The 27,732-nt window shown below is 38.4% G+C and overlaps 1 protein-coding gene across 3 annotated transcripts in view; it reads left to right on the forward strand.

The window, feature by feature from the left end:
• CADPS2 (calcium dependent secretion activator 2) overlaps positions 1-27,732 on the forward strand; it is a 499,168-nt gene that overhangs the window by 442,832 nt on the left and 28,604 nt on the right. For all 3 annotated transcript variants that reach the window (XM_003789780.2, XM_023513206.1, XM_023513207.1), the window contains 3 exons: positions 4,724-4,798; positions 16,958-17,041; positions 17,150-17,182. In XM_003789780.2, coding sequence (XP_003789828.1) covers positions 4,724-4,798; positions 16,958-17,041; positions 17,150-17,182 — 192 coding nt within the window. The remainder of the gene's footprint in view (positions 1-4,723; positions 4,799-16,957; positions 17,042-17,149; positions 17,183-27,732) is intronic.

Consider the following 27,732-nt stretch of genomic DNA (forward strand, 5'->3'; position numbering starts at 1 on the left):
TTTTTTTTTTTTTGAGACAGAGTCTTACTCTGTCACCCTAGGTAGAGAGCTGTGGTGCTGGTGCCACCTTGTCCTGCCCGGCTAACTGCTTTCTAGTATCAAAGCTTTTGTTGCTATTCTTTTTGTTCTGGTAACATAATGCCTTTTTTTATCCCTTTACTATCATTTTAGTGAGGTTTCAGGAGAGAGCAGCAGTGTGTGCTTCTGTTTAATCCACCAACTTTGGGGAGGCAGCATCCATTGTTCCCTTCTCACTGGTCGAGAAAGTAGTTATGAAGGGCACGTGTGACTATAGTTAGAGCTCTTTTGGTTTTGAAATAACAGAATCCTAGTCTAAACTAAACTAACTTAAGCAAAGGCAATGTTTTAGCCTGCTGCAACCAAAGAAGAACTGAACAACCATGTTCTGGGAAAAGCAGAGATGGGTCTGAGGGGTCAGCGACTCTTAGAATCACAAACTGAAATATTCCGCTGCTTATTTCTGCTTCTCTGGGAATTCAGTTTTATTTGCCTGTCCTGGAGTCCAGCTTTTTTGTATGGCAGCAATATACCAGTCAGTGACCCTGTGTTGCATTTTTTCTTTTTTGAGACAGAGCCTCAAGCTGTCACTCTGAGTGCTATAGCAACCTCCAACTCCTGGGCTCAAGCAAGTCTCCTGCCTCCACCTCCCAAGTAGCTGAGACCACAGGTGCCCGCCACAACGCCCGGCTATTTTTTGGTTGCAGCCATCATTGTTGTTTGGCGGGCCGGGCTGGATTCGACCCCGCCACCTTAGGTGTATGTGGCTGGCGCCTTAGCTGCTTGAGCCACAGGCGCAGAGCCAAGTTTAGGTTTTTGAAAGAATGTGTAAATGATATAAAATGAATCTCTGTTTTTCATTGACGGTCATGTTTTAGAGTTGCAGACCCGGTGCTTTTCTTTTTGAGTAGGTAACCTCTCCTAAAGATGATTCATTCTGCTGTAAGGCAGAGAAGCATGTGCTGGAGAAGCAGGGCACAGTTTCCTTTTGAGGGAAGATACCGGGAAACTTAGCTTAAGAATGAGCTGGAATTGGCACTCTACCCAGGGGGATAGCTTGAGGCTCCGTCTCAAAAAAAAAAAAAAAAAAATGAGCTGGAATTTAGCAGAACCCTATTATGTAAGATTATTGCTCAGACTAGAAGCATTCTGTTTATGATTTTTATAAACTTTTATTATTGGAGACCAAACTTTCTAAATTTTTATCAAAAATGTTATTCTAAGTCAAAAAAATAAATACCTATTTTGGCTTAAATAGTATAAATGTCTATGCAGATAAATTCTATTTTCACCTCTTTGTGATCTGATTTGGAGTGTTTGTGATTGTCTTTGAAAGCTATCCCGATCTCCTGACGAGTAACATTTTTTAGCTAACTTTCTATTACCTGTACGTAGGTTATTCTCTCTGCAGAATGTATATGTGAATATGAATTATCAGGCCACGTCCCCCCTCCCACTCGTGTTCCTTAACCACCTCTGTCAACTGTGCAGCCAAAGCAGATACTGAAAGTTCCCAGCAGTATTAACATTAGTGTAAGTCCTGTCTAATCAGGTGAATTTATAATAGCAGAATCCCCTACTATATTAAATAATAAAATATAATAAAAACCTAACAAACTTCCTATAATCTGTGTTTATCCCCTGGGTAATACATGAAGGATACGTATTTCTTTCTTTCTTCTTTTCTTTTTAACTTTGTGTATTTTTGTTTTTGTTTCTTCATTCTTATTCTCTTTCCCTCCCTCCTTCCCCCTTCTGTTCCTCCTCCTCTCTGTTTATGGCTAGATGAGTATCAAAGAAAATAACAATCTGAATCTATGTATTTTAGGAGATTTTCTTGGCTCTTGGGGATCTACTGACTTTCCCTTTTTTTCAGCAAAATGGACATAAACAACCTTTTTAGTGGCTCATCACTTGATTTTAAGAATTGCCAGAATGGCTGGGTATGGTGACTCATACCTGCAGTGCTAACACTATGGGAGACTGAGGCCAGAGGATCACTTGAGAAGTTCAAGACCTGCCTGAGCAAGAGCAAGACCCTGACTCTACAAAACAAGGAAAAAAGAAAAAATTAGCCAGACATGGTAGTCTACATGGATAGTCCCTGCTACTTGGAAGGCTGAGGCAGGAGGCTCACAGGACCCCACAAGTTTGAGGTTGCAGTGAGCTAGGCTGACACCACTGTACTCTAGTGCCAGGGAGATAGAGTGAGACCCTTTCTCAAAACAAAACAAAAAATTTATCAGAATGAATCTAACCCAAAAGTTTAATATGTAGAAACTCTGTTATTTTAGAGCTTTTGTATGACAGAGATATCGTGTTTCCCCGAAAATAAGACACTGTCTTATATTTATTTTTTCTCAAGACACACTAGGACTTACTTTTAGGGGATATCTTATTTTTATTAAGTATAATACAATAATCTACATTTATTCAAACACAGTTAAGTCATCTTCTTCTGGAACCAGACAGGGGGAGCAGACCTTGTTGGTGGGGCTGGTGCTAGTGATGCATGAACTCCTTTCCCCGAACCATTCGCACGTGTGCAGTAGAATGCCTGCAACTGCAGTTACCACAGGTGCAACCACACAAGTGTGAATGGCTCAGAGAAAGGAGCTATGGCAGATAAAATGTATTCCAGTCTTCCTTACTGCTCCACGCTGAAATCACTAGGTCTTATTATAGGGGGTAGGGCTTATATTCAACAAATGCATAGAAATCCTACTAGGGCTTATTTTGGGGGTAGGTCTTATTTTCAGGGAAACACACCAAGGATAAGACAATTTAAGAACCTGTTTGGAGGTCTGAGTGCCTCAATCCTGATCCTTTGGAGCACTTTCCATATAAAAAGGAAATGGGAAGCTTGAAGCCCATCTTCTGGATCCCCTTGCTGTTTTGCCCCAAAGAGGACCCCCAGCTGCTATTTAATCTCCTCTTGCTGCAGACACAGGTCTGGAGGGAGAAGGGTATGAAAGGAGAGTGGCCAGCAAGCCTGAGAGCCAGGCAGGGCTCATCTGCATAAGCCCCTCCAGGACCCTTAGCTGTGCAGTTCACAGCAGAACCGCCCCGTTTTTTGTAGCTAATCTGGGTAGAGGTTACCCTACTCATCAGCCAGTGTGCTGGAACTGTTCAGTGGGCTCTGATATGTTCATGTGAGGGCCTGCTTGGCTCAGAAAATGATTGATATTTTAGACTGGATCAGAACTTTAACTACCAGCCAGCCGCTTTTTCAGGTTCTTTTTCTTCTACATTTTTTTTCTTTATTTTCTCCTCTCTTCTTTCTCTTCAGTCTATTCCAAAAGCAAAAGTATCAGCCTTACTGCAGTAGAAATCCACCCTGTGTGTTTCCGTTTGTCCTCTGGGGAGCACAAATTTGGGCGTTGGTAAAGCTTTAAGTGAGCCAGGCTTCAGTGGGTGCAGTCTGTACCTGGCGAGTTCCAGGTTTGTATGTGTGTGGTTAATTTCCAGCCACTTCATCCCATACACACTCTCATGCAGGAAAAGAAAAGAATTCAGACACTCCAAAAAGATATGTTTTCTTTATTATTTCTACAGGTAGATGATGAATGTGAACTGTCAAAGCCCTTGAGAAGGGGGGTGGAGCGTCTTTCCTGAGTATTCCAAGGCAGATCTAAGTTGATGTTTTGTTCTGTGTGGAAACTTTGAGACATGTTTTCAGGGGGGGAAATGGCTTTCAAAAACTTACATCTTAGGAAACCATTCAGCCGGCAGCTAAGTTGGTGTAATGTTTATACTGACCTGAGTACTTTTACTCTTTGCATTTTGTTAGCCCTTCCAAGAAGCCTTGAACGATCAAGATAGGGTTAGTCTTTACAAGTCACATTTTCTGTGAAGTGGCTATTGGGGACAATCTGCTGTCAGATAAATGCTTCTAAAAGAAGAATTACTGTTTAAATGGATGTGCCTTCAGGAGCCTTGGAAGCCCAGGCTCCTGCTAATTTAAGAATGCAACCCTCTAGTATTCTAAAGGAAAAAAAAAGTCTTTCAGGTTTATTTTAAATACATCTTTTTTGTATTTACTTAAAGGCGTCTTTTCCGTGAAAAAGCGGTAATAAAACTACAGGGAGTGAGTGCCGTTTCATTATACCTTTTATGGCCTATTAATTTGTTACCATCTATTCACCTTTGTTGATGAAATTTTAATTTTGCCCTTGCTTGAGCATATTGTAAGAATTGTATATACTGCCGCTCCCGGTGCTGACAAAAAGGTCCTTTTAGAGTGAACAATTGGGAGCTCATTTTATTTCTAGAGCACATTTAAAATAACTTATGAATGAGAGTTGTCAGACATGAAATGCAGTATTAATTAAATCTTTTTCTAGTCTTTTTGCTTCTCCAGCTAAACCAACCCTTTAGAAAAATACACGGCCACCTTAATTATAGAGGAGAAGACAAAAAGTATCCTTCACATTCCTCCGGCTGAATAAGAATAAGAACTCAATTCATCTAAATAATAACCCCATTAGCTGCTTAACTCAACAGTGCACATGGGAAAATTTTCAAACCACCGTGTAAAAAGTATTGATTGGGCAGATTGTTTTCAAGGTTTTATTTTTTTAATGTTCAAAATGATCATTTTAAGTAAAACGAATAGGTCGCAACTCATAGCTTTAGAGCATTTATGACTTAGGACAAAACTTTTGTGTCCATTTCAACTAATACATCTTTGTCTTTTAATGTCTAGCAACAGTACCATTCAAAAATAGATGATCTGATTGACAACGCCGTAAAAGAAATTATTTCACTACTGGTTTCAAAGGTAATGTATTATTTATTCACCTTTTACAATCAAATAAAAAACTTTCCAATTGAGTACTTTTAGAAATATCTGTCTTATGTTTCTAAATATTTAATCAACCAATTGTAATTTAAAAGATAACTACAAAAAACATTGGAGTCTTAAGAAAAGTTGTAAACAAAAAATAGAAGATGGACATTGTGTCGACAACTTTTGATTTTTTTTGTTTGTTTGTTTACAGTGAATTTTGGCTTGTTTTGAGATTGTCCTTTGAAAACTACATTTTCTGGCAATACCTTGTTATGCCACATTCGCATTCTCTTACTGTTAGTTTTAATTCCAGGGCAGACTTGAATAGTCATCAGGCCTGTTGGGCATGGTTTTAGCACTGGGGTTGTAGCACTGGGCTCTAGATCCGGTTCTAGCTACACAGAAAACTTCCAGAGTGGTTTCTGAGGTTCTCCACTCCCAGGAATCTCCCAGGATTTCCTATTTAATTTATACTCAAATCCCTTTGACAAAACTACAACGTTTAATTGTATAAATAGAGATGAATTCATGGATGATGTAGATTCCCACTAAAGTGTAACATACAGTCACAGGTGGCATTTGGGATCAGGGGCTGATAAGGAAATAAAGAGAGAACCGGAAAGCACCAAGAGCTTAAGAGATGAGGAGAGAGGATGGAGGACCTTGAGTGTCACTTTCTTGTAAGTTCTCAGAAGACTTCATCAAAGAACCCCCAAGTCAGACTTTATGAGACAATTGAAAGAATGTACAAGAAGCAAAGGAAAAGCCACACCCAATTTAATAAATTGACCAAGGATATGTTTTATAGGGAGAAAAAAGAGATCCTTCATAAACATAAAAAAAATTAAGACTCACGATTACTTTAAGAAATGCAAAGTGAAACTATAATAATGTACTATTTTTTTTCTAGAAAATTAGCATAAATATTTTAAGGTAATATCCAGTTTTAAAAAGGAGAGATAAGACACTCACATTTCCTGCACAGGATATACCAAGTATATCCTTTCATCTTTTCACATTTTTTCTTACTACTGAGAAAGACACACAAAATTTATATATATTTGTCAGTATTTGTCACTTTTTTGGCTAATCAAAATTTGGATGCATCTTAAATCACTAACGTAAAGGAACTGTAAGTTACAGGATATCCTTAGTAACTAAGATGCTTACTAAGACTATTAATCATAAAGGAAAGGTTTCATAATATAATGTCAAGTGAAAAAAGCTGAATATTTTAAAAAGTAGAATATGATCTGATTTGGCATCAGGTAGAGGAAAGACTGTTAGTATAAACAGCAGAATGTTAACAAAGCTTTTCTTCCTCTGGGTGATGGGATTTATAATTGATTTGTGGTTTTGCTCCTGCAGTTTTGTGTGTGTGTTTCCAAGTTCTCTGATGGCAGGTCTTGAGGTAGGAAACAACCAGGAAGAAAGGATTTTAGAATAGCAACACCTCACCAGCATGTTTTCGTCCCCCTGACTTCTTCTGCCATGGCACCCAAAACCCCACATACAAACATGCATCTCACGCTCACCAACCAGTGGAAAGGGAACAGGATAAAAGGTATCCATCTGGCAAGTCAGGGGAGAAGTGACCCACTGGAGAAATAAGCTCCTTGACGGAGAACAGTGAGGTTTTCATCCCCTGGGGACCCAGCACAGAACCTTGCAGCAGTGCCCAGTCAACCCTCCAAAGTGAAATAGTTAACTTTGCCCTTCTCTGGGAGGCCTCCAGGGGGACTTCATCCAGATACAGCCTCCCCATCAGCACAGTCTCTTGTGGAAGTTTCCTTTTGTGAGAAGTTTGCATAATAAGTGACAATTACTTGCTAGCTACAGATGATATGGGGGTAATTAAGCTGCAAGAAAAAAAGCATTCAACTAATTTGAGGGGGTGTTGGAGGGAAGGGGAGGGTACAGAGAAGGCAGGGAGGGCGACACATCATCTGTGCATTCATTTCTAACAGACTAAGATACTTAAATTTTTCTATATCAAATGGATCTGAGTAATTTTTAAATGGCTTATTTGAGTAAGGAAAAGCTTCCAGAGTTCAGTGCTATACAATAGAAATTTCTGTAATGATAAAAAATGTTTACCCTTCACAGTCCAGTGCCGCAGCTACAAGTCGCATGTGACTGTAGAGTACTTGAATTGTGGCTAGTGCAACTAAAGAATGAAATTTTTAATTTAATTTAATTTCAATTAAAGGAGCTGCGCATAACTACTGGCTTTTGCATTGGAAATCGGGATTAGATTATTGTTTTTCTCCCTGGATCATTTATCCTGCTGTTAAATCATACTTATTAATTATCTTTAATTCTTTGGGTGAAAAGTATAAATTAATTATTAAAATAAATTTGTAAGGTTGAACCAAACACCTCAAGCTTCTGTAATACCTTAAATGGTATTTTGTAATTGATTCAGAATTAATCTGTATAATTGCAGTATTATAAAACTACTTTATTGAGATATTATTGCACAGTGATACATTTCTTAATGTTTACATCTTGATGAGTCTAGAAGTAGACAGCTGTGAAGTCACCACCACAATTTATGCCATAAACCTATCTATCACATTCCCAAATTTCCTCCAGCCCTCTTAATTTTTCTGGTTATGATAGCCCCTGTGATCAATGCTCCTAGAGAATAGTATTGTTTACTGTGCTGTTGAGTAGATCTGGGACTGACTTGTCATGCATAACGGAAAACTTCCTTTGACAAATTATCTTCCCATTTCTCCTTCTGCAGATAGATTCCCAGTCTCCTCTCTGCTTCTATTGGTTTGACTTATTTTAGATTCCTCACATGACTGGAGTCATGGAGTATCTGTTCCCTATATCTGGTCTATTTCCCTGAGCATAACGTATTCCAAGTTCATCTGCATTGTCTCAAATGACAGGTTTTTTTACTTAAGGCTGACTGATACTCTGCCGTATGCATGTGCCACATTTTTGTTTTCCATTCATATAGTGTCACGAACCTGAGTGGAATGGGTGGGGAATGAGGAAAATACAGCACAAGAGAAGACACGGAGACAAAGGATGGGAGGGGAGGACTGACTGAGCTGGCGGCTGCAGCCAGCACCAAAGCACAAAATCAGCTCTACTTTATAGTATCTGTACAGGGTTGTCCAGCAGGAAGCAGCATAGACAATATGGGGAAATAGCATAATTTGGGTCTTACAGTACAATTGGAAAATATAAATGAGTTTAATAAAGGCAAATCCTCTTGTTAATGGTTTCAACTCAACTTCATTGACATATTACAAGAAGTAGGAAGGCAAAGATCACCAGGATCTCAGTATAGTTGACAAAATAAAGGAAGATCTATGGGACTTAGTAGTTTCTACTCAACTTCATTAACATGTTACAAGAAGTAGGAAGGCAAAGATCACAAGGGTCTCTGCACAGTTCACTGGACAAAGAAAAAGCTACTTCTGGCAGGGGGAGCATGGAGAAAGAAATGTGGTTGTTTCGGGAACAGGAGAAGCAGTTGGGGTTCATTCCCTGAATGTTCCCTGGGCTGTGGGGGCCCTGACATCTCACAGCCTGCTCTCCACACCAGAGGACATTGAAGTTGCTTCCCCTATCTTGGTTATTGAGAGTAATGCTGCAGTGAACAGGGGGAGTGCAGATGTCTCTTCAATACCCTGATTTCAACTCCTTTGGACATATATCCATTAGTAGGATTGCTGGATCATATGGTAGTTCCACTTTTCACTTTTGAGGACCCTCCATATCATTTTCCACAGTGGCTGTACCAATTTACATTCCCACCAACAGTGGATATTTTTTCCACATTCTCACCAACATTTGTTATATTTTGGTTTTTTGATAATAGCCATACACACAGGTGTGAGCTGATACCTCATTGTGGTTTTGATTTCCATTTTCCTGAAGATTAGCGATGCTGAGCAAACACATTTTCATATACCTAGTGCCTTTTTGTGTGTGTTCTTTTTGTTCTTTTGAGGGGTATCTATTTCAGTGTTTTGCTCATTTTTGTGGGGTGGGGGTGTGTTTTTTTGTTTGTTTTGTTTTTGGTCTTTGTTTTTTGTTACCTTTTTGCTATTAAGTCATAGGAGTTCCTCGTATATTTTGGGTATTAACTTAGCAGATACAAAGTTTGTAAATATTTCTTCCTATTCTGTAGGTTGCTTGATCACCATGTTGACTGCTTCCTTTGCTGTGTATAAGCTTTTTAGCTTGATGTCATCTCATTTATTTTTTATTTTGTTGCCTATGCTTTTGGGGTGATAGCCAAGAAATCCAAGTCTCTGTCAAGAAGACTTTTCCCTAGATTTTCATAATTTCAGGTCTTAAGTCGTTAATCCATTTCTTGTTGATTTTTGTATATAACATAAAATAAGGGCCCAATTTTGTTCTTTTGTATGTGGATATCCTCTTTCCACCCAAACCATGTATTGAAATGACTGTCCTTTCCCCATTGTACACTTTTTCACCTTTATCAAAAACGTTTGACCCATAGATGTGTGGATTTATTTCTGGGCTCTCTGTCCGGTTCCATTGGTTCAGTGTCTGCTTTTGTATCAGTAACATCATGCTTTGTATCTTGTGCCTCTGTAATATGCTTTGAAATCAGGAAATTGAGTACGTCCAGCTTTTTTGTTCCTCAAAATTCCTGCTTTGGTTTTTTTTGCTATTCCAAATGAATTTTAGTTTACTTTTTCTATTACTGTGAAAAATGCCATTGGGATTTTGAGAAGAATGCATTGAATGTGTAGATCACTTTGAAAAGCATGGACGTTTTGGCAAGATTAATTCTTCCAATCCACAAACGTGAATGTCTTTCCCTTTTTTTGTTGCCTGCTTCAGTTTCTTCCTTCAGGGTTTTATACTTTTCAGTGTACAACTTTTTTACCTTCTTGATAAGTTTATTCCTAGGTATTAAATTCTTTTTGATACTGTTATAAATGGGATTATTTCTTAATTTCCCTTTCTTTGGAGACAGAGTCTTACCTTATTTCCAGGGCTAGAGTGCAGTGGCATCATCATAGCTTACAGCAACCTCAAATTCCTGGGCTCAAGAAATCCTCTTGCTTTAGGCTCCCTGGTAGCTGGAACTACAAGTGCACACTACCAATCCCAGCTAATTTTTCCATTTTTTGTTGAAACAAGATCTCGCTCTTGCTCAGGTTGGTCTCAAATTCCTGACCACATGTGATCATCTCACTTCGGCCTCCCAGAGTGCTAAGATTATGGGCATAAGCCACCACACCCAGCCTTCTGAATTTCCTTTTCAAATAGTTTATTGTTAGTGTACAGAAACAGAAATGATTTTCATGTGTTGGTTTTGTTTCTTGCAGCTTTACTAAACTTGTTTACTATGGTTTTTTGGTTGAGTTTTTAGGGCTTTCTACATACTGAAATTATTTCCTCTGCAGACAGAGATAACTGTAACTCTTCTTTCCTGATTTGGACGCCTTTTATTTCTTTTCTTGCCTAATTGTTCTGGTTAGGAGTTCCAGTACTACATTGAGTGGAAATAGGAAGAGTGGGCCTCTTTGAATTATTCTGGATCTGAGAGGAAAAACTTTGTTTTTCATCATAGAGTAGGAGATTGGCTGTGACCTCACATATATCATTATTATGTTAAGGTAATTTTATTCTATTTATAATATTTAGGATAGTATCTAACATGCCAGCATATTGAATGAATTTTGTCAAGCGCTTTTCTGCATCTATTAAGATAATCATGTGATTTTTATCAGTTATTCTGCTAATGTGGTGCTAACATGCTATTCCACAGTAATTGATTTGCTCATGTTGAAACCCACTTTGTTGAGGTGTATGATTTTTATAGTATTCTGTTGAATTCAGTCTGTTCATATTCTGTTTGAGGGTTTTTGTATCTGTGTTCATTAGGAATATTAATCTGTAGTTTTGGGTGTTTTTTTTTTTTTTCTTTCAGGGTCTTTTGTCTGGCTTTGGTATTAGGGTGATGCTGTCTTCATAGAATCAGTTTGGAAGCATTCCATATTATTTGTGGTAGTGTTTAAAGAAGATTGGCATTATTTCTTCCATAGATGCTTAGCAGAATTCACTTGTAAATACACGTGGTCCTAGATTTGGGGGAAGGCAGTGTTTGAGTACTGATCCAGTCTCTTTATTTGTTATTGGTCAGCTTTCTTTTGTTCCTTTGGTGGTGTCATGTTTCCCTGATTCTTCATGATTCCTATAGCTAACACTGGTTTCTGTAAATCTGAAGGAACAGTGACCTCTTCCAGCATTTACAGATTGACATCAGCAGGGAAAGCCCTTTACCAGTCAGCCCAGCTTGAGACTCCATGTGGACCAGCTGGTGGGGTCTTTGGGCTTGCCTGCTATCAGAGTCCACAGATAGGCCTAGTGCCAGAGTCCGTGGCCAGGATAAATGGTGGTTTTATTTCATTAAGAAAACCTATACATTTTATAATATAATGATTTTCACATGTGTGCATGTATAACCAGCTATCATGGTGCTTTTGATGTTAGGGACCCTGACTCAGACTTTGAGAAACACTGCTCTGATAAATCTCCACCCATACTGACAGTTAATTACCTTTAAACTTCAGTATGCATTTTTAAAAAGGGCTGTAAGATAATTTGTTCACATTTGTTTTACTAAAGAAGAAATGACCTTTTTTAAAAAAGAGATTTATGAAGGACCTACTGTGAAACAGCCATTGTACATGTGTGATTTTATTTAAACTTCAAATTATCTATAAAATGGGCAGTCTTACTCTAAGTCAGTGATAAGAACATAATTCTCAGTGTAGTTTTGTAAACTGATCAGAGTCACACACCTACTTAGTGAGAAGATTAGGAATCAAAAAGCTTCAGATTCCTAATCTAGTGCACTTGATTATTTTAAATCTCTAGGAAATCCATAAAAAGCAATAAGCTTGTAAAAACTAAAATATACAAGTTCTACATTAACTATCTTTATGCTTCCAGGTTCCAAGAGCCATGTCTTAGACATTTTTGTAACACAACAATTAACTCAATATAAAATAGATGAATAGTTAATTTCTTGTATCCCAAATATTTGTTCCCATATTTCAGCTGTCCTGTGCATATTGGTGAGTATTTACTACATTTGGATAAATAAGAAACCACACTTTCTCCCATCTTCAATTCCATCTCCATACCCTCTTCTTATCTCACATGTCTTCACAAGTAGTAATGAATGAGCCAGGGCTTAGCACTGCAAAATACAACACCCGTCAAAGCAAAGCTGCTTTGATTGAAAAGAGAAATGAAACCTGGTTACCAGAGGAAACCGAGACCCCGATGGTTGACACCAGCAGAGCTGTGAGTTGACCCTGTGGTCTCTGAGCCTGTCATCTTTTCATAACTCCATTCAGAACTCAGCAAGGCCGGAGAAGAAAAGAGTGGTCTCTTCACCTTGCCCGGCAGTCCCTCGCAGCCTCGTATCTCTGGCTGCACAGACCAGCCTGTGCATCCTCCTTTCGTGTATGTCCCACACAGGTGTATGTGCTGTGGGAACAGCTTGGGCAGGAAGCCAGGTAGGGCAACTGCAAGTCAGGTCAGTGAGAGTGGAATATATTTTATTTAGTGATGAAGATGCTGGAGAAGAACTGGAAGAGCTGAGAGTAAGAGTTGGTCAGGGCACAAGCTCCATAGAGCCAAGATGGAAAAAGTGATGACTCTCCCAAGGTGCTCTTATTAACAGGCGCTGTGCCGACTCTAGGTATGGATTAAAAGACCATCGCAACAATGATCCTAGATCCTCAATTATTGCAAAAAGGGATTTAAAAAAAGAATCACTTTCTCATTGAGAGTATAGATAGATATACAGGTCTATATATAGGCACGTGTATTCTTTCTTAAAACTTACATAGTTTCCCCTGAATTTTTGTAAGAATAAGATGAACAGAAGACAGATCTTACCTGACTGCCCAGATGATACAATTAAAACATCTTCCCAGTTCAGTCTAGTGAAATTGATTTGATTAAATTTACTCAGTTTATTTGTTTCAATCAAGAGCATGTATTCAGAAGGCACCTGTTCAAATGCAAGTATGTGCTCAAAAGGAACAACAGATACTGCTAGGATCCATTGGCAGAGGAGAAATCTAAATAAAATAGTTCACCCTGTCTGTGGGGTCACGGGAAAAGGAACAATGAGAGAAAACAGTGTGCAGATTTCACTGTCACGGGCTAAGTGTGCTGTTTTGGAAGTTGTCTTAGATCCTTCCCAGAATAAGGTATGTTACAGATAAATACACACTGTTAAACAGTATCCTTCCTTCACAAGATGTAGGGGATCAGGAAAGACCCGTCAGGAATCAGTGGGAAAATAAGAAACAATCCTGTTATATTGGGATAACATTAACATCCTGATTCAGGGAAGCAACACTTACTTTCTCAGTCTGTAATATTCTGGATGGATTTTTAACAATACTAGTTAGTTCTGATCTTAGCCAACGCACCCAAAACACCTGCTAATATATATCCCCAATTTCACTCCCCCCTCCACCAAGAAAAACACCCTTAGTTTTTTATGATCAGTCTTACTTTGGATGACTGTGTTTCCTGTGGAAGATTTTGTAAATTGCAGTGTAAATAATGCAAGTATCTCATTTACTTCAGAAAATACCACCACTAAAAAAAGCAAGAACTGTGTGTTTAACCCATCAGTCTATAACTAGCATCCTCCCCATCACTTAGAATGTATGGTTCCACCTTGCATATGAACCTTATAGCCTGTCAAAATTCAATAGGAAGTGCAAACCCACTTGCTTGGTGGCACTCTATGTTCATTTCAATGTGCTTTCATCTTTAATTTCCTTGAGAGAATTTATCACTGAGGCAAAGGATGTAATTACCCAGGCAGACTTTAGATGTTCAATATTATTCAAACAAACCCAGCAAAAGGCATCCATAATAAAGAGCAGAGATTACAGTGTTTCCTTCCAGTCCCACACCACCCTCAGGAGAGCAGAGAGCAGGAGCCAAACCCCTGCTATATTTATATACTCCCTGAGCTGAACAGAGAGAGTTCACAGGAAGCAGTTAAAGATGCAGCAACTAACCCCAGCATTTTACTGGATTTCTCTGGAATCTTGCTGTTTTATGCAATTAAAAGCCAGATGAAAAATGTATCATTACTAGTCAGGCTTGATGTTAATAATGGAGTTTGATTTTTGAGAGAGCTCTTCTGCTCTATGTACCTCAGCAATAATCTTGCAAAGAATACCTTCTGGTAGGAACCGTGACAGCTGGCTGATTCCAGAGGCCCAGTCGCTGTTCACTGTGACATAAGCACTTTGATTTCGTGCTGTACCCTGCCTCCCCAGAAACCCTTTGCTATAAGGAGGAACTTAAGAGGCTGTCCACTATTTTTGAAGGCTATGACATGGTCTCAGCAGAGCATAGGACTTACTCAGATATAATCCAGAGCTTCTTCATACACAGAAGAGAACTCAAGCCAGACAGGCTGCCAGATGCCACAGAAGAGAGAAAGTTCTGCCCTAAATTCATCCACCAGTAGGCGTCCCCAAGTCTCACTTTATCCGCTCCATTTCTGCTATCCTGCATCTCTGTTGCTCCTGGGCCACCTATAAATGAATGAAGGTTACCCCATCTCCCCCAGTCAAAGTTACTTCTCCCTCCTCCCATTTCAGTTACACCTGCCCGTCTGCCCAGGCCCATCACACTTCTGCCTCCTGTCACCTGTGATTGTGTTCATGACCATCTCAGCCACTAGTTTGTATGTTGCTGAAGGGAGAGGCCTATGGCTCTTGTACTTTTTCATTTACTATCTTAGGTGCTGGATAATAATAACTATAACAAAATGACTTTCATTGAGTATTTCTTATATTCTGGGCATGTTACGTGTATCATCTCACTTAAACCTTGTAACTCCGTAGCTTGATGGTAAAGAACATGGGCCCTGGAGCAAAACTCCTATGTTCACGGCCTTTCTCTTTCTGCCATCTGCTAAATGATCTTGGAACAGTTTGAACTCTAACAATCATCTGATTTACAGCCTCAACTCTATTCTAGCTTCATGAAAAGCCTCACAGATTTAATTGAATAAGAAGAACAAAAATCATTATTACTTCTATCACTGGCAATGTGAAGGCAACCCCCATGAACTTGGGATGTTACATATTTAGGTTAACATATAACAGATAGTGGTAGAACTGATCAGACCAGCAGTGTTAGTGTTGTATTTTACATGTCTTCACTGTTTTGCTACCTTCTCAGTTCTTTCACACAAATCACCTCCCCTGATCTTCCCACCATCCTTGAGACATGGCCAGGACCACTGTCATTTTCCCATTTTACTGATGAGTACGCTGATGTAAGAGAAGCCAAATGACTTGACATTACCTCACAGCCAGGCAGTAGCGAAGCTCTGGCTCAAACCGAAGTCTCCTAAATCCACCTGCAAGATCCGCCTCCTTGTGTCCCTGCACGTCAGTCACGTGTATATGCACAGACTCAGGAGGAGGAACCCAGAGTCAGGTCATTGTGCCAGAGCCTTCACGGGTTCAGGCCGTCTCGTAACTATAGCAATTGTCGCTTGTGGCAAATGAGATCACCCAGGACACACTGGCTCTCAAGATTTGAGTTACAAGAGATGAGGCTTTTTCCACAGAGGGCCATTAAGTTTGGAATTCCCTTCCCTTGGTCTGCCATAGCCCTAGAGTATTAGTCTTCTGGGCCTCCGCGAACCACATCAAGTTAAGTTAGCCACTCATGATTGGTGAGAAACCCTAACAGGCAGGAGGGAAACACTAAATTGCCTTTTAGTTGTCAGCAATTTGTAATGTTGTGGTTTTCGCTGTTTGTACCCTTTAGGGTAACCACCTGGCCGTACGTTAGTCTCAGTCTGTAAAAATAAAAATTTTGTCAGCTGTCAAGACGCACAGTTTTGTTTCTCTGTTCTTACATCATGTCGCAAGTGATGTGTTGGGGAAACCTATGGGGAAGTTTTTGTTTCTTTTGCATAAACCATTTTGCAGTAATTGATCAGCCATAGAGAAAAGATTATCTCCTGTGCACCCACAGTGAGCCCTCTGGCCACCAGAGGCCAATAAGCCGTGTCCCTAGAACTATTATCACTTTGTTGAAGAAGCTGCTATGTGAACAAAAACCAGCCTCTGTTAATTTCCCTTTTCATATTTTAAAAACCTTGTCAGTATTTTCCCTCTGGGAGTGTATAATTTGTCAATAGTGCATATTGTTTTCATTCTAAAGAGGAAAGATGTAGAGCTGTAATACTTACTAATATCTCTTAGTCATTGATCTTCATGCTCAATCTTAGTCTGTTTCCACTCAGTAAAATTCTCCATATTTTTATTACAGTATACTTGAGATATTTTCCTTGGATAGAAATATAAATTTTTAGGTATGCAAAACACTTTAAGACTAATTTGGGTTCCACCTCCTCCTCTCATTGCCCCCCCCCCCCCAGAGAGACACACATGCTCTCTTGAACTGATGGAGGGACTGAGCCTGCGTAACACTCAGCAGTGGACAGGGATATAGATTCTCCGCCTACTGTCCTTCCACTGTACTCTGCGCTGTGTGTATCTGTTTTCTCTCCCCAGCCGCTGTGTAAGCTTCGGGAAGCAGGGATGGTCCAATTGGAACCACTTGGTAGATGCTTATTAACTGGCAGACTTTGTTCCATTGTCACAGGAACGCTGACTGAATGTTACACCTCCCTTTCATTCATCATTTGTTCTTTTTTATTCAACTTCCTATGCAGATGTAGAAAACCCCGAAGGATGGTCACATAACATGTGATAAAAAGGAATTTTATTAAGCTTGACCATGATTGTTTACCAACCTCTACATTGAAGTTAAAAATGTTTTAAGGAATAATCTCATGAACCTACCTAACATGATTTATTAATGGTTTAAATAATCTCACATGTATAGTGACTGGACTCCTATATTCCTATTACACATTATCTCTTAACATTATTATTTCCAGCCATGGGCAAGGAAAGCACTGTAGAATTAGCTCATGTCGCGGGTTAGCCTGACCTCAGTATTCATGGTAAATACTGGGTGGGGGCCATGGGGAAAGCTGATTCAGGAATTGTTTGCCCTGCTATTAGTATATGTACACAGTAATTTTCTAAATACTCACTACAAATTATATCACAGTTTGTTTCAGTGCTGGAGGGGGTGTTGTCTAAGCTGTCGAGGTATGACGAAGGCACTTTCTTTTCATCCATTCTGTCCTTCACTGTAAGTATAAGAATGAGTTCTCTTCTGCTCTTTCACTAGTAGTTACAGAATTTAGGTAGGAAGTTAAGAGAATAATTCTCATAATTATCTTTTCCTTCTCTTCTTAAGGTGAAAGCAGCTGCCAAATACGTTGATGTTCCAGTGAGTATTTCTTACATCTTTTTAAAAACTATATATGTAATTCCTCTTTTAAAAAAATTACTGTTCATTTCAAATTTAATGAAATGGATTTGTTTCAATAAATATTTTGTTTCAAATCTTTCAACCAGTGCCATTCCCTTAAGGAGTAGTTTCTGTAAGCAAGCCCTAACCCTCCTGACCAGACTTGGCAAGGTTAGCTCAGTTTACTTTCCTCATTATAACTCAGAAACTCTTAAGGAGGTCAGTGCATCATGAGACCATGTCGCCCAAGTCGCAGAGGGAAGTTACAGCACTATAGGATGAGATAGAAAATGGCCCACACTGTTTATAGAAAAAATACTCACTTTCTCTTCCCTCTAAATAAAAGCTCTAACCAATATACTATAGGAGTTAAATATCAAAGATAAGACGGTTACATCAAAGAATTAGTTTTTTAAATACAGAGTGTTATAAATCAGTAGTCACTTATTTTAACATTTGATTTTTCACAGAACTCTTCATAAATAATTCATAACCCATAAATTTGTTCAAAAATTACGTTTTCCCAGGGGTGGAAACTTTGAAATTTATTTAGCTACAATTATTTCACTGGGCAGATAAAATCAACAAATTTGATGCTGATGATCATACCAAATTATTAATAGATTTGCTTTAATTTCTATTGTGACATGTGGTCACAAGACCTAAGGTGTTCTGTGTAATCATCTATTTGGAGAAATCCTCAAGATTTAAAACCAGATGGAATATAAAGCATCCCTTCGTGCGTGAGGAAAATCACATCTCTGGTTCATCACAATGAATATTAGCAGTTTGAGCCCTGAGAAGCTTTCGTGTGTGTCAGTTGTCCATGGCTCTCACTTTGAGATTACATAACCACGTTTTGTCCTTGACTTTACTACTTCTGTAATTATAAATGGACATTATCAATTAAAAAGCCCGGGACTTTTCTACCTTTGCACATGTTTTCTCTGGAACAGGGCCTTTTAATTTATAAATGATTCCCAAGGAAGCCTTTACCTGCTCCTTACCTTGAACAGCAGTGCTGGGCACGAAGCAGAACTAATCACAGGTATAGGGACCCATGAAACGGTGGCACAAAGAGAGACAGGGAGGATGAGGGAAGATTTTGTGTTTGGTATCCTAAAAAGAGAGAGACAGGTGATCTTGTATACATCTGAATGTTGTTGGGCTTCCTAACACAATCTTGTAAGAATTTGTATTTTTTTTTTAATTTACAAATGGAATGTGATGTCATAATTATGTATGTTCTTTTGGCTTTTAAAGCTCTTTATTTGAACCTGTACTAGATCCCTTTCACTCCATAGATTCAGAGTCAAAAAAGGCAGAAAGTGGTTCGTTCACTCTTTTCTCAGTGCAGAAACCCCTCCTCTAAACCCTCTCACCAAGATTCACTTGGGCTCTGTTTAATTATTTCAGTTGTAGGTTCACCAAAAAGCCGCCTACTCTTAGGTGTTATGAGCTGAAATTCTGTACCTCTGTGAACACTACCTGTTAGTCCTGGTTCTGAGTCCTCCTCAGCAGGCAGCTCTTCCCGTATTTGGTGATAATTGTCATGTCTCCTCTTCCCAGGAGGTACCAACACTACTCACAGGCATGCATTGTCTGAGGGTCTCTTATTTTCTGTATTAAACATTCTCAATTATTTTCAGTAAAGCCACCAATTAAGTATTTACTTAACACATACTGAGTGCTAGGTTGTGGACATACATGATAAAATGTACATTCTCGCCCTCAAATGGTTCATGACATGGAGGATAAAGACATATGACAGTAGACGTGTCATCACAAACAACACTGGTATAACCATTGTACCCAGATTCTTCATGCCAGTCACTCTCCTAGATGAATTTCAGTCTACCAATCTCAGTGTGAAATCAAGCCCACTCCCCAGCACAACACACTGTACCATAGCTCTGGTCTTATTGTGAAAAATTATTAAGGAGTGAGTTTCTCCTTCAGATCTGGCATTCTGTTATCAATGCCTGTGAGTATTAACTTTACAAGTTATGAGATCTGGCCAGCCATGGTGGCTCACACCTGTAATGCTAGCACTTCGGGAGGCTAAGGCAGGGGAATTGCTTAAGTCCAAGTGTTCGTGACCTGCCTAAACAAGAGCATCACCCATCTCTATAAAAAATAGAAACATTTAGCCAGGCGTGGAGGTGCACTCCCAGCTGCTCGGAAGGTCAAGGTTACAGTGAGCACTTATAACACACTCCATTCCAGCTCAGTGGACAGAGCAAGACTCAATCTCAAATAAATACATGAAAGCTGACCCTTTGACTGTTATTCTTTTATTATACCCAAACTCTAGCAAGCATGTGTTTCTGTAGCATCTCTTGAGAGATTCATGAGAAAAAAGAGCACCTGGCTCCCTTTTCACAAAAATTAACTCAAAACAGATGATAAGGCCTATCTATACAACACAAAAGTATAAAAATTCTAGAAGAGGCCAGGTGCTCATGCCTGTGATCCTAGCACTTCAGGAGGCCTGACAGAAGATCCCTTGAGGCCAAGATTTAGGACCAGCCTAGACAACATAGTGAGATATTATCTCTACAAAAAAAAAAAAAAAAAGGTAAAAACCAAGCCTTGTGTGCTGATATGTGCAAATAGTCCCCGCTACTCAGGAGATGGCGGCACAAGGATAGCTTGAGCCCAGGAGATGGAGGCTGCAGTGAGCTATGATCAAGGCACTGCATTTCCACATAGACAACAGAGGGAGACCCTGTATCTTAAAAAATAATAAATAAAAAAAAAATTGTAGAAGAAAATATGGGAGAAAATATAGATGGCCTTGGATTTGATAACCCAAATAAGTTGGACTTAAAAATTGATAAATGTACTGGTCTTCACTGTTAAGAAAATCCACAAGTGGTGAAAATATTTGCAAAACACATATTTGAGAATACTTGCATCAAAAATGTTCAAATAACTCTTAATAATAAGAAAACAGCCCAGGTGTTTAAATGGGAAAAAAGGATATGAATTGATACTACAACAAAGACATGCAGGTATCGAATAAGTATATGAAAAGATGCTCAATATCAAGCATCACAGGGAAATTAAATTTAAAAATGAGATACCACTATCCACCTATTAGAATGGCTAAAATCTAAAACAATAACAACAGCAAAATGTTGGCAAGGATAAAAAGCAACAAGAACTCTCATTCAAAAATCGTACGGAGGGGGCGGCACCTGTGGCTCAAAGGAGTGGGGCCCCGACCCCCTATGCCAAAGGTGGTGGGTTCAAACACAACCCTGGCCAAAAACTGCAAAAAAAATGAAAAGAAAAGAAAAGAAAAAAAAATCATATGGTAGTTTTGGAAGACTGGCCAACTTCTTAAAAGCTAAACATAGTCTTACTGTGCCACCCACCAATGCTAGTCGTTAGTATTTATCCAGTTGACTTGAAAACATATGACCATACCCAAATCTGGCAGCTTTACGCAGCATCTCCTAAGTAGAAACAACCAGCAATGTCCTTCAATAGATGAGGGGAGAAACAGCGGTGCATCCGTGCAGTGGTATATTATTGAACAAGAGAGAAAAGGAGACGCCCTCAGGCCACACAAAGACATGGATGAATTTTAAATGGATATAGCTAAAAGAAGCCAATTTTTTAAAGGCTGCATACTATATGATTCCACTTATATCACATTCTGTAAGAAGCAGAACTATAAAAATGATGAACAGCTTAGTGGTTGCCGTGAGTTTAGGGTCAGGGAGGGACGGGTGGTAAAGTACAGAGGATTTTAGGAGCGATGAAACTATCCTGTGTGATTCTATAGTGGGAGATACATGACACTTACATTTGTGAGGACTAAACTTTATAGCACAAAGAATGAACTCAAATGTATACAGTTATAAAAATAACTGTGTATAATTTGTTCAATTAACATGGAACCCAGGATGAAAGGGAAACTATAATGAAATAACTGTGTTATAAGTGGATGTAATAACCTCACTGAAGGGGATGGGGGGGAAATGTGCCAATGCAAGTAACTCTGGAAATGAGTGGAGCTTGTAAGAATGAAGGACAAAAGGACTATAAATACTAAACGCCAGTTGATGAAGTTTTTCTCCACAGGTTACCAATTCTGAAGCCACTGTACAGATATATTGTAATTGAACATTTATATAAATGAATGGTAATTGATGAGAACAAGTTTCTCACTGTTAGAATAAGAGATTAGAGGCCAAAGTGGGAGGATCAGTTGAGGCCAGGAGTTTGACACCAGCCTGGGCAACACAGCAAGACCTCCATATCTCTGTCTCTGTCTCTCTCTCTGTCTCTCTCTGTCTCTCTCTCTCTCTCTATATATGTATATATATATATATGTATATATATATATATATACACATAATTTTTTTTTAATTAGCTGTACATGGTGGTGTGAGCCTATTGTTCCAGCTACTTAGGAGGCTGAGGCAGGAGAGTTGCTTGAACCCAGGAGTGGGAGCTTGCAGTGAAGAATGATTGTTCCACTGTGCTCCGGCCTGGGCAACACAGAGAAACTCTCTCTAAAAAAGGTCTGAGAAACTGGTACAACCAAGAGGTGTCTAAGGAAGCCTAATTACTAAGTGTCATATATCCTGGGTGAGATCATAGAACATAAAAATATATGGGATAAAAACTAAGGAAATCTGAATAAAGGGTGTACTTCAGCTAATAATACTATATTAATATGTGTTCAATAACAAATGCAGTATACTAACTTCAGATGATGATTATAGGGGAAATCGGCCTATAATGTCATGCTATCATCACAGTGTTTGTATAAAGCTAAAATTATTCTAACGTGGTTATTAAAGGAGAAGTGCACTATCCTAGGATTTAATAATAGCTGGATTTTAACTGATTTTTTGTGGCTATATGCCTTTGAGTTAACTATATCACATTGGGCATTATTTCACTTAAATGACCATAATTTAGTCATCTATAAAATAAATGAATAAGTTAGAGAACTACATAAATCCTTCTAATTGTGACATTCTTCCACTTTGTGAAATCTTCATGTCTGTCCAGTTCCATCTAAGAGACAACAGAGCCCCCAAATCTCTCCTTGAAGATAAGATAAAGTGTGCTAGAAAAATTTCTGTAGAGGAGGGACAGTCTTACAATACTCACTTGTAGGAATTCTTTTAAAGCAAATAAAAACAAATGAAAAACATAGATTTTGTAAAGTGAAATTACCTGTGAGATTAAGTGACATTGCTAATGCAGAAAAGGAAGAATTCATGTTCCCAGAATATACTCAATTATCAGATATTCCTTGTAATTATAGCACAGTTGAAGATGTGTGAGTTCAGAGAAAATAAACCAAGCCATTTCAGTATAATGTATTGTGAACAGACATGTCTTATGTATTTCTGTAAAGTATACTTTTCATGACATTTATAGAAGAAAAAGATACATAAGAGAAAAAGATCTTCAGTTTATTCCTGAACAGAAATAAATTCTAGTGTTTCATGCCTCTCGGCAGAGAAGGTAACAGGACTTTCCTCGATATATTTCTGATCACAGTGATGATCAACAGTGTTCGGTGTAGTCTGACAGATCACTCTCGGTTAAACAACCCAGTCCTGGAGAGGAGTTCCGTTGCAGTTACACAGTTCATGGCCCCATTATAGAAAGTTGGGATATTCACTTGGCAAAGACCACAGATACATTTTTACAAAAGCAAGACCTTGACAGGATGAGTTCGTGGTATTCAGCAGTCACTTAGAAGAGAACTCAGACCTGAGAGAGGTGGTATTAGATGTAGGACCAGACAGCAACACTGCCGGTTCAAAGTATTATCCAAAATTAACTAAAACAGATTTTGGCTCTCCTGGAACATAGGTAAGTTGCAGTTGATCGCAGTGCATGTTCAGTAGTTGCATGAAAAATCACGTGGGATAGTTGCTTTTTAAAAACTCAGGCGGTATGGATCTACCACAGCTGTGTTAAAGAGCAGTTCCAGACACCGCCGGACAGCCTGCGTTTGAATCTTTGTTCCTTCACTTCACTTCTCAGGCCGACTTTGTACACCAGTTTAGCTAAGGAATGAAGATATGAGTATAATTATGCCATTTATAGGCTTCTTGTGAATAAATCAAGCACTTTTCAGGGCTTCTATGGTGGAATGGGTGCTTGATAAATGCTATTATCATAAGTTGTTATTGCTTACAATAAAAGCTAGTATCCAGATTCTAGAAAAATAATCATTCCACTCTATACCATGTTGATCCCGTCTGGATTATCATGGACAAGTCTTCCTGTGTTTATTGGCTTCTGATATTGTTTATTACTTAGATAAGGCCACCTGAATACTCAGTGATTTACGTCAGAAGGAGAGCCAGGCAGAACTTGGGGAATGGAGCGCTGGCCCTCTGGGACATACTCACCTGGAGAGAGAAGTACACCAGGACAGAGAAAGAGCCTCCCTGTTACAGGAGCAGAGAATGTTGTGCGTTGTGCTTCCCAGAAGAGCTTTTGTTTCTCTCATCTTTATTGCTTTGTTTTTTGTCCACCTGGCTCTTCCCTCTCCTAGAAGGTTAATCCATGGAATGCCTCTGACATTCTAGCACCCATTAAGCCAAAACCCAAAAGGTTCCAAATCGGGCTGAGTTAATCAATCCCAGTCCATCTAAACTTCAAAAGCTAAGAATGAAATCGTATCTACAGCCTTTTAATGTTACTTCATCAAATCTTCATGTAGCGAACATCACTGTAAGTGGAGATTTAATATTTTCATTATCCTTATGATCATTACTCAGGAAGACAGAAGTACAAAGTTTGTAGTTGTGTACGTGTATTCCTTGCTCGGTGCCACTGTATCAGTGGCCATTCTTATAAACTCTGAGATTTTAGTGATCCTTCTTATAGATGAGAAACAGCAAGAAAGATACTAGATGCTCATAATCTCAACTGCAGAAAGTATCGCAAATCCATAAATCTCAGTAGAAAATTAAGAAGTGGCCTCCTTTCCTTAAGTATTACAGTCTAAATGTTGAACTATTGTTCCATTTTCTTTTAAGATTGACATTAAACTCCTTTTTTTTTTGTACTAAATGATAGCTGTGTACATTAATGCAATCATGGGGTACAGTGTGGTGTTTACATATACAATTTGAAATATTTTCATCAAACTGGTTAACATAGCCTTTATGTCATTTTCTTAGTTATTGTGTTAAGACGTTTATATTCTACTTTTAGAAAGATTCAGTGTACCCTTGAAAGATAAACCGTAGAGGTGATCCCTCCAATCACCCTCGCTCCACCCATCCACCCCCTCCCCTCCCCTCTCCTCCTCTCTCCCCAGTGACACACAAGAAAAGTTTGAGCATACCAATAATACTTACATCAACTATTTCTAAACCTATGAATGTATGAATTATGTCACTATAGTGAGGCAGCCAGGTGAATGTTCATGATGGGATCAATGTGAATACCTAAATTGTAGCTGCATTAATTATAACATAGTCTGGTATGAGATACTCTTATAACATAATAGTAGGATTCTGTTGTTTACCAGTCATGCTCAAGGAACAGACAGAAGACCCTTATTCAGAACAAGACCTCTGGAATATTGGAACAGTCCCTTAGAAATCTGGGACTAATGAAATAAATATACATAGGGAATAGCACATGTCACATGCTCCAAGTCTACATGATGTTTTCAGAAAGATGTGGGTAGTATTATCTTTCATTCAGAATTTTTTCTTCCAATTTGGAGTCAGCATACCTACATAATAATGTTGATGAGTGTGATTTTGGAAAGTGCTGAGTTTAACAGAAAGGAAGGTGCCTCTGGCTGCTTCATTCCTGAAATAATGTTTTGAAATCTTTCTAAATAACAATCAGAGTTTTTATTCATGGTTTTTAAAACTTAGTCTGGCATTAAAAAATTGGAAGAATTCACATGCTTGTGACTTTTTCATTCTTTCAATGTTCTTTGCCCTTTTTTATGAACATATATTCCTTTTCCCATCGGGCTTACTTAATATTCAAGTTTGAATAATTCTAATCTGAAGGATTTTGCTCTGTATATTTCCTTTTGGCATTCTGTGTGGATGCAATATAATAATTCTCCTTTGCAGAAAACTTGGTAAAATATAATTAGTGTTTTTACCACCTAATCATCATTGTTATACACACACCTTCTTTTTCTAAGTATTTGAAAAGATATGCCTTCTTTACTCCAAATGCTTCTGAAAAGTTTCAGAACGTTTTCACTCAAGTACCAAAATATAAAAATGAATGTACAAGTGCCAAGGTCATAAAGGATATTTTAAATAGTAATAGAAAAATTTTGTTTTTTAACAATACCTAGAATAAATTTTGTGTTTGCAAAACTATGTTCTATGGTCAGATTCAATAAACTGTTATTGAATCTTCAATGCCAGAGTTGAGATAGAAACAGTTTTTGCTACAATTTCAAGTTTAGAAGACATGCTATTGTCTTATATTTTAAAAGATCCGTTTTTTTCCCTGTGATGGTGAATGACCAGACCCAGTATTTCATTTATGAAGCATGCAGATTATCATAAGTCAGGATATCACGGTTCCGCTCTTGATTATTTCTTTAAGGCAAGCTTTCCTAGGTTATGAGACATGCACGTTTAAATTAAGTCAATTACACTGTAGCTTCTAGTTAATCTTTGAGGCTGGAGTAGTATATTTAAAAATTTGTCTCCTTGTTAAACAGGCACCATGACAGTGTTTGTGTAGTGTATCGTTAACCTCCAGTGGAAGGTTAAGCGCCTTCTTCTGTATCTAAATCTGTCGCTGTGAAAAGTGACTGCAGCCTTGCACCCACCTACCCATGAATAGGAGAGCGAAGACTTGCACCTGTGGGATTAGGTATAGCAGCAGGAAGTAAGAGTGTTTGCAGCATATAATTAACAAGGATTTTTTTTCAAACAGCATGTTCATCTTGCTAGGTTAACTGGTGATTAACGCTTGAAAAAAAATTGCTGGAGTTTGCATCCTTTTCTTAAACTCATTCACTCGCTGATGTATTCAATTACTCATACAGCCAATACAAGAGGAGCTCACCTTAAAATATTTCATTTCCTATAGTTATTGATTTCTTAACACTCATGGGGGATTTTTTTAGATTCTTTTGGTCCCTTTATTGTAACTTTGCTAGCCAAATTCTGTTATTTTCTGAATCAGATTAAAAGTAATTTAGGGACTTTGAAGATTGCTACCTTAAAACACAAAGTGAAGTTAGGGCTTAGTGAACTAAGAATCTCACTGGTTTAAATGGGAGAATTAAAAAAGCCCTTTACTCATTCTAAATGGTGTTTAAGACACAGAGCGCTTGCTATGTGGTTTTTGTCATTTTCTCATTTCCAAAACCATGATTTTTAGAAAACTGTAATTATCAATTTAGAAAAGATCACCAAAATATAGCTCTTTAAAATGCAATATTCTTGATAAAAACTCATCCCAATCCACAGTTGTTGAAGTTTAACAGGCCACTCCTTTGGGAAAGTCGGTATGTGCCCACTTGTATCAGAATCCGTACCTGCAGTCTCTCTGCGGTGAAATGCCTTTCATTTACGTCCCAGAAGAACCACATTGAACAGTGTGCTTAGTTGGTTTGTTTTTTTAACTAAACTTATTTCCTAATAAGATAACATTTAGAAATGGAATTAGATGTGGTGACTTCCAAAGTGCGTAAATTTTACTGCCGCGAAACAGCCCGAGGAGCACTGAACCAGCGATAATGTCTCCTATCCAAACACGTTTGTACTGTATGGAGAAACTGTTTAAAAGGAAAATTGCATCTTTTTTCAGCAATTTATCAGAGATAATTACCCTTCGTACACCAATGAAGGATAAAGTGTTTTAAAGAACTACAAATTCTAATTGGTAAATGTCACCAGCTGTTGCAGTGACTCTTACTTGTGTATATTCTTTTAATGATTATAGTCTTATGCCACAAGCTACATGAAAATATATTCACTAGGTGTGAAATTCCCATATGTCACACTTTCGAGACTAGGTAAACAGCTCAAAGATAAAGGAAGAAACAGAGCTGGTGGGGAATGGAAGGATCCCAGGGATTTTTTTTCCAGGCAAGTGGATGTTACTTTGCCAAAAGGGGAGAATAAACAATTTCAAAGAGAAAAAGAAGGAAACAATTTGTTAAAGCAAACTTTTAAATAAGCTTTACCTTAGACCCCCCCCCAACCAGACATTTTTATTTCCTTAGAAAGTTCTAGAAGTATCTCGCTTTACAGATGTCAGCATTATATCCTTTGGATCTGCCAAGAGGGAACAGCATTTAGTTTTCTGTCAGGCTTAACCTGTAAAGTATTTGTTAGTTTTAGATGCTAAAAGATAAACTCTGGGCAGTGTTTCATGATGTCTAATGTTATCTGGTAAATGATTAAGGAAATAGGGAAGAAATTACCCTGGTGTCAGTGGTGAATGCTTCAAGTCATTATTATCCAGTCTTCCTGGCCATAAATTTCCTGAACTTCTAAGCACAGTTTTTCTTTGAAAGGCAAAACTTGGATTGGAATAGGGAA

The sequence above is a fragment of the Otolemur garnettii genome, unplaced genomic scaffold (assembly GCF_000181295.1).
Source record: "Otolemur garnettii isolate 467f Iridium unplaced genomic scaffold, OtoGar3 scaffold00037, whole genome shotgun sequence".
NCBI classification, from domain to species: Eukaryota; Metazoa; Chordata; class Mammalia; order Primates; family Galagidae; genus Otolemur; species Otolemur garnettii.